At 48.2% G+C, this 15,480-nt stretch overlaps 1 protein-coding gene across 1 annotated transcript in view; it reads right to left on the reverse strand.

The window, feature by feature from the left end:
• The window catches only part of C4H16orf96 (chromosome 4 C16orf96 homolog), a 47,313-nt gene extending 32,279 nt beyond the window's left edge, over positions 1 to 15,034 (reverse strand). The window contains exons 1-4 of the mRNA XM_066275007.1: positions 14,615 to 15,034; positions 1,559 to 1,663; positions 352 to 432; positions 62 to 148 (exon numbers count right to left, since the gene is read on the reverse strand). Of these exons, the coding sequence (XP_066131104.1) occupies positions 62 to 148; positions 352 to 432; positions 1,559 to 1,663; positions 14,615 to 15,034 (693 nt within the window). The remainder of the gene's footprint in view (positions 1 to 61; positions 149 to 351; positions 433 to 1,558; positions 1,664 to 14,614) is intronic.
• Positions 15,035 to 15,480: the final 446 nt, after the last annotated feature.

Raw genomic sequence — 15,480 nt, forward strand, 5'->3', positions numbered from 1 at the left:
CAGCAGTCACCTGCCAGCTCCCTCACACCTGCTTCCCCCTCCTCTGTCCTCTTTCACTTACCGGGATGAACATGGCCTCATGGAGGCCACTCCAGAGCACCGTGTCCTCAGCTTTGGGGACGGTGAGAATCCTGTTCTGGAGAGTCACCTGGAAGGGGAGGGAGGGGGTTGGTAACAAGGGATGTGAACCTGGAGGGCGTGATGCCCTTCGGGGGCTCCCTTGTCCACGCTGCCCTCCAAACTCACAAACACATGGGTCTTCCCACACTGCGTTCCCCTCTGTCCCCATCCCCAGCACCCCGGCCCGGAGGTTGGGAGACCAGGGAGGGAGGATGGCGCCACGGCCCTCACCACGTCCCGCTGCAGCGCATTTATCTTCCGGTTTTGCCCTTTCAAATCATCAAAGAAAGTGCCGATTTTTTCCAGGTTTATCTGTCAAATGAGCCAAACCCGTGGGTCAGGAGCACAAGTTCCAGTCCCAGCCCTCCTTCTCCCGCTGCTCAAACACAAGGTCTTTACCCTAGGTGACTAAGAGTTGGAGACAGAAGACAAAATGTTTCCCAGGGAGTAAGAAAGGGGTAGGAAAGCGTTGCCTGAGCAAATAAGTTTGGGAAACGTTGGGCTTAAAGACCATTCAGTGGGTTTTTGTATTACAGGACTTCTCAGAGCCTTTAGTGGGCAGAAGTACATTGAGAATCTTTGAGAGGTGGGCTGAGGAGGCATTGTTCCTCAAACAGATTGGTGTTGTATGACACAGTTTCCTAAAAGTGCCCCTTTCTGCTCAGGTCAAAGCTACTTAGCCCAAGACTGAAGTTCTCCCAGTTGCCATGAGGATCAGATGCAAACACTGATGCATTGGGGATGATGCATTAAATCATGTTATTTGGAGGCAAATTGTAAAACCTCAGCCACTATACCGGCCTGGGGGTGTGGAGAGCTGACTTCTGAGCCCATTTCTGACTCCCCAGATATGAGCTCACACTTCAGAAATTTCAGGACCTTCCGCGTCCTGGTAAGGAGTTAGAACACGCCTGGGTTGATGTCCTTGTGGCTACAGAGGGAGCTAGCATGTAGGCCTGTGCTAGGTTTACTTCGCTTCTCAGTGTGAACAGAGCTTTCTAGAAGAGGAAGAGGTATTCTCTTTCTCCTATGTTGATAGCACCTACCTACTGAATATGAAGCCAACCCAGAGGAAAATTATCACTGACAGCGAGGTGTTGATGTGATATGAGCACCTAGATCTGGCTGTACCTGAAGGCATTCCTGAATTTTTTAGTAAATGAGACAATAAATTCTCTTATTTTACCTAAGCCAGAATAAACTAGTTTCTGTCACTTACAAATGGTGTGTCTTTGCATAGCAGGGTAAGGAACATAGCATGGTGTAAGTCATGGAGGGTTCAGTTCGATGGGCCAAGTGGCTGAGTCATGTCAGCCCTATCTCCTGTCCCCAAGGCTGTGTCCTCTGACTAAGAACAGGTTTCTTAGATTTATCCTGTCACTCAGCCACCAGTGGTCCAAGCAGCGTGGCCAGCTTGGAGGATGCTGGGAGGGTCTACCTTATCAAGCATGTCCTTCAGCATGTCCACATCCTTCCTGAGGGTTTTAATGGTGACCTTGAGTGCACAAGTGTCAGTGAGCAAATCCTGGAGAGTCTTCATTGACTAAAGAGGGAAAGAGGAGGGGGAAAGTACAGTGTGGAAGCTCTCTGATGACTGCCATGGTCCAAGAAGTCCTCTTCGCTCTCTCAAGGCCTAGGCTGAAACATACTCAGAGGTCAGCAAATGACACTTAAGTCAACAGTGCTCTGAGCTCTCAAGTGACCTGGGTGGGAAGGAGGCAACCCTGTGTTTAAATCTATTCAGTAACTAGGAGTCACTCATTATGAAGCGTCTCATTCCTTTGGTGGGAGCCACTGGAAGATCAGCAAGGGAGTTATGATTGAATCTACATTTTTTTTTTTTTTTTTTAGCAAGAGAGAGACAGAGAAAAAGACAGACACAGACAGGAAGGGAGAGAGATGAGAAACATCAACTCGTCATTGCAGCACTTTAGTTGTTCATTGATTGCTATCTCATATGCCTTGACCGGGCTCTAGCCAAGCCAGTGACACCTTGCTCAAGCCAGCAACCTTGGGCTCAAGCCAGTGACCTTTAGGCTCAAGTAAGTGAACATGGGATCATATCTATAATCCCATGCTCAAATTGGTGAGCCTGTGTTCAAGCTGGATGAGCCCAGCGCTCATGCCAGTTTTTTGTTTGTTTGTTTGTTCTTCCCCCCCCAAAGTTAGAAATGGGGAGGCAGTGAGACAGACTCCCGCATGTGCCCAACCGAGATCCACCTGGCACGCCCACCAGGGGGTGATGCTCTGCCCATCTGGGGCGTTGCTCCATTGCAACCAGAGCCATTCTAGCACCTGAGGCAGAGGCCATGAAGCCATCTCAGCACCCAGGCCAACTTTGCTCCAATGGAGCCTTGGCTGCAGGAGTGGAAAAGAGAGATAGAGAGGAAGGAGAGGGGAAAGGGTGGAGAAGTAGATGGGCGCCTCTCTTTTGTGCCCTGACTGGGAATTGAACTGAGGACTTCCACATGAGGGGCCGATGCTTTACTGCTGAGCCAACTGGCCAGAGCTGACCTTGGGGTTTTGAACCTGGGTCTTCAGTATCTCAGGTCAACACTCTATCCACTGCACCACTGCCTGGTCAGGCTTGGATCCACATTTTTTATTTTTTTGACAGAGACAGAGAGAAAGTCAGAGAGAAGGACAGATAGGAACAGATAGACAGGAAGGGAGATAGATGAGAAGCATCAATTCTTCGTTGTGGCACCTTAGCTGTTCACTGATTGTTTTCTCATATGTGTTTTAACTGGAGGGTTACCACAGAACGATGAACCCCTTGCTCAAGCCAGTGACCTTGGGCTTTAAGCCAGCTACCTTTGGGCTCCAGCTATCAACCATAGGGTCACATCTATGATCCCACACTCAAGCCAGCAACCCTGCACTCAAGCTGGTGAGACCATGCTCAATCTGGATGAGCCTGCACTCAAGCCAGTGACCTAAGGGTTTCAAACCTGGCTCCTCTGCATCCCAGTCCAATGCTCTATCCACTGCACCACCGCCTGGTCAGGCTGGATCCACATTTTTAAACGGTTCTTTTGGTGCATGTGTAGATTGATTTCAGGAGGACAACAGGGGAAGCTGGAAGACCAATGAGGAAACTTCTAGACAAGAGCTGACAGGTGCAATTCTGGGCTCACAGCTCAATTTCACCACTGACTGGAGATGTTACTGCATCCTTCTAAGTGCTTGAGCTGTCAATCGTAAAATGGGTATAAAAATGTGATAAAGGGCCTTGTGCATAGTTAGGCATCCAGCTAACAAAAATAAAAAATAGAAAAATGGCAGAAGTTCTATTTATTAGTAATTATAAGAAAATGTAAATGGATTAAAATTTTCATTAAGTGGCAGAGATTGGAAGAATGAATAAGAAAACATGAGCCAAACTTATAGTGTGTATAAGAGACATATTTTAGATTCAAAGATGCAAATAGGTTAAAAATAAAAGAATATAAAGATATGCTATGCAAGCAGTATGTATCTAAAAGAGATCTGGAATGGTTTCAATAATACCAGACAAAATAGACTTTAAGATAAAAATTGTTACTAGAGCCTGACCTGAGGTGGTGCAATGGTTAGGGCATCAACCTGGAATGTTGGGGTTGCCAGTTCAAAACCCCAAGCTTGTCCTGTTTGGGGCACATGCGAGAAGCAGCTACAAGTTGCTTCCTCCTCTTTTCCCCAGCCTTTCTCTTTATCTCTCCTCTCTCTAAAAACCAATAAGTAAAATCTTTTTAAAAATATTGTTACTGGAGACCCAAAGGAACATTTATAATGACAAGAGCATCATCCCATCAGGAATATATCATAGGTAAAACATATTGCACCTAACAATGGAGCTCCAAAACACATGCAGCAAAAACAGACAGAACTGAAGGGAGAAATAGACAATTCAACAAGACTAGTTGGAGACTTCAAAGCCCCATTTCTAATAATGGACAAAACAACTAGACAGATAAACTGGGAAATAGAAGGTTTGGACAACACTATAAACCAATCTGACATGCAGGCATCTACAGAAAACTCCACTCAACAATGGCAGAATACACAATCTTCTCAAGCACACATATAACATTCGATAGGATAGACCATATGCTAGGCTATAAAACGAGTCTCAATACATTTAAAAAGGACTGAATTAGTACAAAAGGTGTTCTCTAACCACAATAAAACTCACAAATATGTAGAAACTAAATAACATTTTCCTAAATAATTAATGGTTCAAAGAAGAAATCACAAAGGAAATTAGAAAACACTTTAAGATGAATTAAAATTAAACACAACACACAATTTATGGGATGCAGCTAAAGCATCCCATAAATTTCTTTTAGAGAGAAATTTTAGCGGGATGTGACTATATTAACAAAGAGGAAAGATCTTATATCAATAGCCTAAACTTCCACCTGAGGACACGGGAAAAGCAGAGCAAACTAAACCCAGAGCAAGTAAAATAAATAAATAAATAAATAAAATAAAAAAGATTAGCGTGGAAATTAATGAACTAGAGAATAGAAAAATAACAGAGGAGCCCTGGCCGGTTGGCTCAGTGGTAGAGCGTCAGCCTGGCATGCAGGAGTCCCAGGTTCAATTCCCGGCTAGGGCACACAGGAGAAGCGCCCATCTGCTTCTCCACTCCTCCCCCTCTCCTTCCTCTCTGTCTCTCTCTTCCCCTCCCGCAGCCAATGCTCCATTGGAGCAAGGTTGGCCCGGGCACTGAGGATGGCTCTGTGGCCTCTGCCTCAGGCGCTAGAATGGCTCTGGTTGCAGTGGAGTGACGCCCTAGATGGGCAGAGCATCGCCCCCTGGTGGGCATGCCGGATGGATCCCAGTCGGGCGCATGCAGGAGTCTGTCTGACTGCCTCCCCATTTCTAACTTCAAAAAAAATTAAAAAATAAATAAATAAATAACAGAGGGAATCAATTAAACTAAAAAGCCTGTTCTTTGAAAAGGTCAACAAAATTAGCAAACCTTTAGCTAGACTGACCAAGAAAAAAGAGAAAAGACTCAAATTACTAGAATCAGAAATGACGAGAAAACATTATTATTGACCCTACAAAAATAATAATAAATAAATAAAATAAAAACAATTATAGCCTGACCAGGTGGTGGTGCAGTGGATGGAGCGTCGGACTGGGATGCGGAAGGACCCAGGTTCGAGACCCTGAGGTCACCAGCTTGATTGCGGGCTCATCTGGCTTGAGCAAAAAGCTCACCAGCTTGGACCCAAGGTCGCTGGCTCCAGCAAGGGGTTACTCGGTCTGCTGAAGGCCCGCGGTCAAGGCACATATGAGAAAGCAATCAATGAACAACTTAAGAAGTTGCAACGCGCAACGAAAAACTAATGATTGATGCTTTTTATCTCTCTCTCCATTCCTGTCTGTCTGTCCCTGTCTATCTCTGCCTATGTAAAAAAAACAAAAACAAAACCAAAAAACAATTATAAAGGAATACTGTGAACAATTGTATGGCAACAAATTAGATAAATTGGATGAAATAAACAAATTCCCAGAAAGAAACCTGCCTCAAGAAGAAATAATCTGAAAAGATTTAAAACAAGAGATTAAAATAGTCATTAAAAAGAAAAAACACAAAGAGCCAGACCAGGCAGCGGCGCAGTGGATAGAGCGACGAACTGGGATGCGGAGGACCCAGGTTCCAAAACAGGAGGTTGCCAGCTTGAGTGCCGGCTCATCCAGCTTGAGCTCGGGCTCACCAGCTTGAGCGCAGGGTCACCAGTTTGAACGTGGGATCACAGACTTGACACCATAGTCGCTGGCTTGAGCCCAAAGGTCACTGACTTGAGCAAGAGGTCACTCACTCTGCTGTAGCTCCCTGGTCAAGGCACATATGAGAAAGCAGTCAATGAACAACTAAGGAGACACAACAAAGAATTGATGCTTCTCATCTCTCTCCCTTTTGTCTGTCTCTTTCTTGCTAAGAAATTTTTTTTTTTTTAAACAGGGACAGAGAGAGAGTCAAAGAGAGGGATGGATAGGGACAGACAGACAGGAATGAAGAGAGATGAGAAGCATCAATCATCAGTTTTTTGTTGTGACACCTTAGTTGTTCATTGATTGCTTTCTCATATGTGCCTTGACCGTGGTCTTCAGCAGACCGAGTAACCCCTTCCTCAAACCAGTGACCTTGGGTCCAAGCTGGTGAGCTTTTGCTCAAGCCAGATGAACCCGCACTCAAGCTGGAGACCTTGAGATCTCAAACCTGGGTCCTCGTCATCCCAGTCCGACACTCTATCCATTGTGCCACCACCTGGTCAGGCAAAAAAAAATTTTTTAAGTAAAATAAAAAGCACAAAGATTGGCCCTGGCCGGTTGTATCAGTGGTAGAGCATCAGACCAGTGTATGGATGTCCTGGGTTCGATTCCCAGCCAGGGGACACAGTAGAAGTGCCCATCTGCTTCTCTACCCTTCCACCTCTCCTTTTTCTCTCTATGTCTCTCTTCCCCTACCACAGCCAAGGCAAAGTTGGAGCAAAGTTGGCCCAGGCGCTGAGGACGGCTCCATGGCCTCCACCCCAGGTGCTAGAATGGCTCCGGTTGCAACGGAACAATGCCCCAGATGGGCAGAGCATTGCCCCCTAGTGGGCATGCGGGTGGATCCCAGTCAGGTGTGTGCAGGAGTCTGTCTACCTCCCCGCTTCTAGCTTTGGAAAAATACCAAAAAAACCCCCACAAAAAAACAAAATAACAAACTTATGTTCACAGAAAAACTAGTACACCAATGTTCATAGTGGCACTATTTATAATGGCCTACAGGTGGAAACAGCCAAATGTCCGTCAACTGATAAATAAAATTCCATACATTGGAATATTACTTGGCAATAAAAAGGATAAAGTACTGATATAACTATGATTTAATATAACTAAGCTAATGATCAAAGTTGTGTATTTCGTAACAAATCAAAAGTATATAATCAACCCTGTGCTTTCACCTCTGACCAAGCTCCTGTTACAGCTGAATAGCCTGTTCCAGGAATAAGGAACAGACACCTGAGTCAACAACAAAAACTCAAATGTCTCCATGACTTCTGTTACTGTTAACTAACCAAATGTTTCAAGTATAATTACAGAAACAGGACCCCTCCATCCTATAGGAGTGATGCCCAGCTCAGCCACTGGTATGCTGCTGACTCTAGGATCCTTATCAGCATTGACAAGAATAATAATCGCGCGTTTACTGTAGCTCACCTCCCATTTTGGTATAGTCCCTCTCCCTTTGATCCTTTGTTCTGTCTTCCACTGTTCCCTCCCCCTCCTGATAGAACCCCTTGCCTGCCCTGACGAGTAAAATGGGTCTTTGAGGACAAGCGTCCCCCATTTTCTCAAGTCCCTGCACTTGGATAAACTTCTTTCCTTCTCACCAGCACTTGTCTCATGAGTTCGGTTTTCGGGCTGACAGGCAGACAGTCCTGTGGGGCGTATCCCCAGTTCCACTGATACAGGCTACATCTTGGATGAACCTTGAAAACATTGTGCTAAGTGGAAAAGTGGGGCTCAAAGAGGAGCAGGAATGGAGAATGACAGCTAATGGTTAAAGGGTTCCTTTTCTGGCTATGAAAAGTCATCCTAAATTGACTGTGATAATTGCATAACTGTGAATATACCAAAATCACTGAACTGTGTAGACTCAAGTTTTATTTCATTGAAGTATAGTTGACATACATTAACAAGATTGTACAGTTTACCTGGGTAAACTTTTTGGTATGTGGATTACATCTCAATAAAACTATAAAATATCACTTTTTTTTTCTTCTTCTAGAAACAACTGGGGGAAATGTCAACACTGTCTATTAAATGGTATTTGGGAGTTATTGTACTGAAAAAGCCTAATCTTCTCCAAATGTGGCTCTTGGAAAATTCCTTCTCTGCAACTCCATACAACAACTACATTTCCACCAGTAACATCATGGGGTGGGTTTTAGAAATCCTTATCTGCTGTAAGGGAAGATGATTTGCAGTGAAATCTGTGAAGTCCAGACCCCTCACCGACGCAAGGATCCTTCCCTCTCCCGTCTCTCCGAGGGGTGACCAGAGGACCAAATTACCTGAGCAGGAGTCATTCCCCGCCCGTGGGCAAGTACACATCAAACCCAGAGAAGATGGTGAACCTCACAGGCTGCTCCATGAGTGCAGGCTGCACAAGAAAGGAGAAAGATGATTTTCTCATGGGGTGCTGCTCCCCTGTGACAGCCAGTTATAGGTTTCCCACCCCAGCTCCAGCCTGCTTCTCACAAGTCTGAGGACAGGCCCTGAACTCCAGTCTAGGGAGGAAGGGCCAGTGGACAGAGTCACGTGCAGGGGAAGCAAGCCTGGAAAGCTGCCCTTCCTGGAAGTGGACCCTAAGGCGTGTGGGACTCCCTGCAGGCACTTGCAGCCCAACTTGTCCAGACTTGCACTCTCTGTCTGTGTGTGTGTGTGTCTTTCTGAAGAGGGTTTGAAGAATGTGGATTCAGGCTGGAGGCTCGGTGCCTAGAAGAGGTCTAGAAGGGACCAATACAAGGTTCAAAGCAAACACCCCCTCGGACAATCAGCTAGACTGATCCACATGGCCACTGTGGCCTGAGCTTTGGGAAACGGGAATGCTAAGGCCTCTTCCCTTCCAGACAGACCTGGGAATGCAGAGGCACTTCCTGGGACCCTGGGAGAGCGCTGCCGACCTCCGGAAAAACCGTCACTATCATTGTAGCTGCCTCAACCCTGATTCTCTCCTTCTCTAAGGCCCCAAAGTATCTTCCGTGCCCTTAAACTCTGTTATGAAGTTCTCAAAAACAAGTATAAATTTAAAATAATTTTAATTGTAGGATATTCCACAGGAGTTTTGGGTTGGGAGGATGTAATGCAGAGAGAGTTTTGAAATTAAAAACAAAAATAGCAGATTGATGCATTCCCCTAGTGGGACCCACGTGGTTCCCATTTTGTCTTGTGAGGCCAGCGGCCGGGGGTTATCATCACAGACAAGGTAACTAACTGAGGCCTCAAGGAGACACCAGGGACGTACAGACAGCTTTCTGAAACTCACTGCCTGGGAGGTGCGGTGGGGCCTGGGAACCTGCGATTCTGGGGCAGGTCCCCAGGTGGGCCTGGTTTGGAGCAGGACAGGGAGGCCACGGACACACGCACACAGCCAACGGGGAGCCCAACTCAGCAGTTCTCAAAGGCAGTGATTTGGGCCCAGCGGGGATTTGGCAATGCCTGCAGACATTTTGTGTTGTCACGGTTACAAGCAGCTCTGGGCACCTGGTGGGCATGGGCCAGGGATGCTGCTTAACATCCCACAGTGCACAGGACAGTCTTCACCACAGTGAATTATCCAGCCCAAACGTCAGTCTTGCCAAGGGTGAGAAACCCTGCAATCTGGTTAATAACAACTTGTTGGGGGCCTGAGCCCCCAAATCCGGCAGAGCCAGCAGCTCCTCCCAAACCTTCTCTCAAGAAGCCCCTTGATGACCGTGCTGGTTTCCTGGGCACCATTCACTCTGTCTGGGGTGGGCAGTAGGGCCCGTGCACCTTGACAGGTGCCCATAAAGGGCAGAGGACACTAACCCAGCCAGCACAGAGAAAAGGGTGGAAGGAGCAGGCAAGGTGACCCCTGCCGTCAACACAGCATTTTGGCTGCCAGCCTGACTGGCAGGTGGGTGCAGACACTTAGCTAAGCTTGCACCATCCCCGAACCAGCTACCATGGCAACCCCCTACAATGGGTTGCTGTGGCAACCCCAGCAACCTCAGCCAGGCTCTCAAAAGGCAACATGCTCTAACAGCAGGGACATTGCTAAGTACACAGTCCTGTGATGACTATACACCCACGTCTGCCCTTTTCCTGAGCTGGTTGGGTCACTCTGGACACTCATGCACTCTAGAAGCCTTCAGCCATCAGAGTGAGCAAGGGCCAGGTGCTCTGCAGGGGCTGGCACCGTGGACACTTGTTGTGACCACCTCTCCGTCCTCCAAGGTCCTCCCTAACCTACCCTCGGCCACCCATGCTGCCTTCTTTGTCTCCAGTAACAATTTTTATCTTAAAGTCTATCTTGTCTGAAAGCATAGCCACTCCAGCACGCCTCTGGTTACACGAAGATCTTTTTCCAGCCTTTACTTTCCAACCTACTCATGTCCTTGAATCTAAAATATTTCTCTGTACACCGCATGTAGGTGGAAATTCTTTTAAAGTGTCTTTTTAATGTTTATTTATTGACTTTAGAGAGAGAGGAAAGGAGAGAAAGAGAGACAGGAACATTGATCTGTTCCTGTATGTGCCCTGACCAGGGATTGAACCAGCAACCTCTGCACTTCGGGACGATGCTCCAACCAACAGAGCCATCTGGCCAGGGCAAACATGTTTTGTTTTGTTTTTAAGATTTTTTAAAATTATTATTTATTCACTTTAGAGAGGAGAGAAACAGAGAGAGAGAAGGGGGGAGGATCAGGAAGCATCAACTCCCATATGTGCTTTGACGGGCAAGCCCAGGTTGTCGAACCAGAGACCTCAGCATACCAGGTCGATGCTTTATCCACTGCGCCACCACAGGTCAGGCAAACATGTTTTGTTTTTCTTCGGTTTGTTTTTTGTTTTTTCAAAAGCTTGATTCTGACAATCTCTGTTGTTTTTGTGTATGTGGTAAAATACACTTCATGTTGAACAATTCAGTGGCATTTAGAACATTCACAAGCTTCTGCAACCATCTCATCTAGAACATTTCATCACCCACAGAGAAACCTCAGCCACACCCATTGCTTCCACCTCCCAGCGCCTGGCAACCACTAATCCACTTTCTTTCTCTATGGATTTGCCTGTTCTCGACATTTTACATAAACAGAATCATTCAGTATGCACTCTTTGTTTCTGACTGCTTCTTCCTTGCCTGGTGACTTACAGTTCGTCCATGCAGTCGCTGTCCCTCCGTCCCCTGGCAGCAGCTCACCTTGGCCAGACTGGACTCTTCCCCTGTCCCACAGACATCAGGCACGTTCCCTCAGGGGTTCTGGGCGCCTGACCTGGCTTAGGTCCCAGTCCATCTCAGCTTCCCTGCTGAGCTCAAATCTCTGAATAATAATAATAGCAGTCACTGTTTGGGCACCTAGAATATATGGGACTCTGTGCTAACCTCTCATGCATTATCTCGTTTAGTTTTCATTGTTGCAACAATCCTGGGAGGAGGGAACTGTCACCCTCGCCACCCCTCCCAGATGGGAAGTAGCAGCACATTCAGCGCCCTGTATATCTATGCCTTTTACTGACCCACTCAGGCCAGGACTGGCCGAGTCCCCATTTTCTAACTCTTGACATTGAGTGGGTTCCTTAACCAATTTGTGTTTCAATTTCCTCATCTGTAAAATGGGGGTATTTACAGCACCTGCCTCACAGAGTCACTATGAAGATTAAAGGAGCTAACAGACATAAGTCTCTAGCTTACCTGGAAGATGGTGAGTCCTTTCTTTCTGTCCTGCCACAACTGACATGCTGTCCTCTCTAGCCAGGTGGTCGCGGCTTGTGGCCTCCCCACCAGTGGTCCTGCCTCCTGTGCTGATCCCTCCCCTCCAGACCAGCCTTCTCTGGGGCAGCTTAGCTCACATCCATGTCCTAAAGGGAAGTCCAACACCTCCCACAGTCTGCCTTCTGGATATGAACTCCCTGGCCCTGGAGGACCCCCAAAGTAGAGCCCTAGCCTGCTTTCAGCTCTTCTTCTGCAATCCTCCTCTGGGGCTCAGCCAGTGTGGCTGTTCCTGATGCCCCAAGTGTGCCCTGTGCTAGACTCCTGCCCCCAGCTCCTCTAGAACAGGCCCCTTCCAGTCTTTGCTGAACTTCTAGCCACCTTTCCAGAACCAGCTCAACCTGCCTCAGCAGTGACTCCCTTTCCCCAAAGCTCTGTTCCCAGTTCTCTTTCTGGCCTGTGTCTCGGTGTGGTCCCTCGGGTACGGATGCTCTCCACCAGCCCCTGTATATCCATCCTCCATCCTCACCACACCTCGGTGCCCTGGAGGTCGACCCACAGGCATTCTGCTCACCATACCTCCGGCCTTCCAGTTTAGCTAATGGGAAGTGATAGGAGAGAGGGCAGGGTATTTGCTCCTCAAGATCCAAAGTCTTCCCCAAGACTACAGGCCCTGCTAAATAACCATGTGCTAAGAGGGGAGGCGAGAGCACACGGTCCAAGGCTGGTCCTGGGTCAGAGCTCCTCTCCTGCTCTGCCGGCACTGGCTGCACGTCTATCAGCAAATTAATGAACGTTCTTTTTTATTTTAGAGAGAGAAGAAGGGGGAGGGGACAAATAGAGAAAGAGAGACATCAACTCGTTGTTCCACTTATTTATGCATTCATTGGTTGATTCCTGTATGTGCCCTGACCAGGGATCGAACCTGTAGCCCTGGGATATGGGGATGATGCTATAACTAACTAAGCTACCTGGCCAGGGCCTAAATGAACACTTCTGGGTATCAGTTTCTCGCTTATAAGGTAGGGATAACATCCTTTCCCACTTTTCATGTGGCTAGTTTCTATAGATTTTTATTCACCAGCTTTCTCTCTGTCACCCTTGCTAGAACATGAAGTCCTATTCACCATGGTACCTCTGTCATGGGAGGTCCTCAATTATTATTATTATTATTATTTTTTATTTATTTATTTATTTATTTATTTTTGTATTTTTCTGAAGCTGGAAAAGGGGAGGCAGTCAGACAGACTCCCGCATGCGCCCGACTGGGATCCACCTGGCACGCCCACCAGGGGCAAAGCTCTGCCCACCAGGGGGCAATACTCTGCCCCTCCGGGGCATCGCTCTGCCACGACCAGAGCCACTCTAGTACCTGGGGCAGAGGCCAAGGAGCCATCCCCAGCGCCCAGGCCATCTTTGCTCCAATGGAGCCTTGGCTGCGGGAGGGGAAGAGAGAGACAGAGAGGAAGGAGGGGGGGGCCGGGGTGGAGAAGCAAATGGGTGCTTCTCCTATGTGCCCTGGCCGGGAATCGAACCCGGGTCCCCCGCACGCCAGGCCGACGCTCTACCGCTGAGCCAACTGGCCAGGGCTTATTATTTTTTATTGAGGTAAGAATCACATAACATACTGAGATAAGAAACCCCCTTCTGCTAAGAGGCTTAAAAGGCATTTAATGATTTAGGCCAAGCATTCAGAGAGATTTTGTAAATATGATTCTTATACTTGTGTGTGATTTACACCAGCTCAAGATGGCCGATCGCATTCCTGCTTAGGAAGGGCTATTATATTAGAGCAAATGGAGAGGTTTTCATACTAGAAGGTTCTGAGAGGAAGGAGGAAGGAGACTCGGACCCCCTCCCTTCCCCACACCTGTGAGGAAGAAGGTAAACAGCCTGGAATGCAGGAGGGGGAAGGGAGATTTGAATAGCCCTTTCCTCTCCCCTTTCTCCTTAATGGGCGATTTACAAATGCTTATCCTCTGACATCATCTAACCCCCTCCCATCCTGAAATCGTGTGATTCATGTATGTACCTCTAGACAAAGGAATCACGAGATCCATGTATGTGAACTTATGTTCTGTAAAGGGTATTTAAGATGTAAGAAATCTAATTTCAGGGAGCATGTGTCTTTGAAGCTACTAGCCCCACGTGCTCCGCTGGCTTTTGAATAAATTCTCTTTTCCTCTTAATGCAGTTATTTCAGTATCAAACCCCCTGTTGCAGGTTGCTTTCCTGCAACAATACAATGAACTATTTTTTTCTTTTCTTTTTTTTCTGTATTTTTCTGAAGCCGGAAACGAGGAGAGACAGTCAGACAGACTCCCGCATGCGCCCCACCGGGATCCACCCGGCACGCCCACCAGGGGGTGATGCTCTGCCCCTCTGGGGCGGCGCTCTGTTGCAACCAGAGCCACTCTAGCGCCTGAGGCAGAGGCCTAGGAGCCATCCCCAGTGCCCGGGCCATCTTTGCTCCAATGGAGCCTTGGCTGCGGGAGGGGAAGAGAGAGACAGAGAGGAAGGAGAGGGGGAGAGGTGGAGAAGCAGATGGGCGCTTCTCCTGTGTGCCCTGGCCGGGAATCGAACCCGGGACTTCTGCACGCCAGGCTGACGCTCTACCACTGAGCCAACCAGCCAGGGCCTACAATGAACTATTTTAAAGAGAATAACTCAGTGGCATTTAGTGCACTCACAATGCAACCACTGCCTCCATCTAGTGCCAAATCATTTCCATCACCCCAAAAGGCGATCCTGTAAGCACTAAGCAGTCACTCCCCATTCCCCCCTCCACCCTACCCCTGACAACCACCAATCCATTTTCTGTCTCCATGGATGCGCCCATTCAGGACATTTCATATAAATGGAACCCCACGATATGTGGTCTTTGTGTCTGGCTTCTTTCTTCAACACTTGAAGATGAATGCAAGCTTGGAGCTTTGGTTCCGCCTGAGTCCCAAATGGAAGAGCCCGTCACAAAGGGACGGAGGGAATGGGGAGGAGATGCCTGGGAGGAGAGCAAGGGGGCAAGGAGCTCCGGGAGGCCGGGTGGGTTACCTTTTCCACGGCTTCTTCACTGCCTTCCACCATCTTCCGGAGCTTTATCAGCTGCCAGAGCTCCTGGGCGGGCCGGCTGGTTCCCTGGCTGGCCTCCAGCAGCTCGGCGGTGGAAGGCATCTCCTGCAGCCCGGCCAGTTGGCTCTCCATCTTGTCTATGCGGCTCACCATGTGGTCAAAGATGTTGCCCACCCTCTTCATGGGGCTGAGGGTGGGCTGAGCATCTCCTTCCCGGGACATGAACACGGCCTGCGAGGACTGGAGGAAGTCCTCGTCCCCCGACAGGACCTTCTTGAGCTCGGCCATGTGGATGTGCTCCAGGATGCCCTGGAGCAGAAGGTGCAGGGCCTTGAAGTTCATCGCCCCGCACTGCGGGATGGCGATGTTGACCAGCTCAGAGAACGTGAGCGAGAAGCTCATTCTGCCAGGGTGTTGGCTGGGCGGGATTGGGAGCGTCTCTGAGGGCAAGCGGGAGCTTTCAGTGGACGCACAAGCTGCACGAACAGATGTTCAGAGACCCAGAGAGGCTGCAAATCACAGCAGTCAGGGAGAAAATGGCCTCTGTCCTGGCCAGAGCTTAGACGAGAGGTTTTGGTTGCTAGGATACCAAAGAACGTGGCAGTGGGCGTGCTTCCAAGGGTCTGGAGTGGGACAGGGGACGTACTCAGTTCTTAGCTGATGAGTGTCTGAAAAAATGGCTGCACTTTTAATTCAAACCTTTTGGTTATGTAAGACCAACGACTCTCCAAGAAGCATGCCAGGAAGGTGACAGAGAGGCAGCTTGCTCCTTGGAAGTATCTAGAATCAGAACAGCAGCCAGAGTCTTGGAGTTAGGAAAGCCTGGGTTTTAGAAACAGGATCAGAAG

Source organism: Saccopteryx bilineata, chromosome 4 (assembly GCF_036850765.1).
Source record: "Saccopteryx bilineata isolate mSacBil1 chromosome 4, mSacBil1_pri_phased_curated, whole genome shotgun sequence".
Lineage (NCBI taxonomy): Eukaryota > Metazoa > Chordata > Mammalia > Chiroptera > Emballonuridae > Saccopteryx > Saccopteryx bilineata.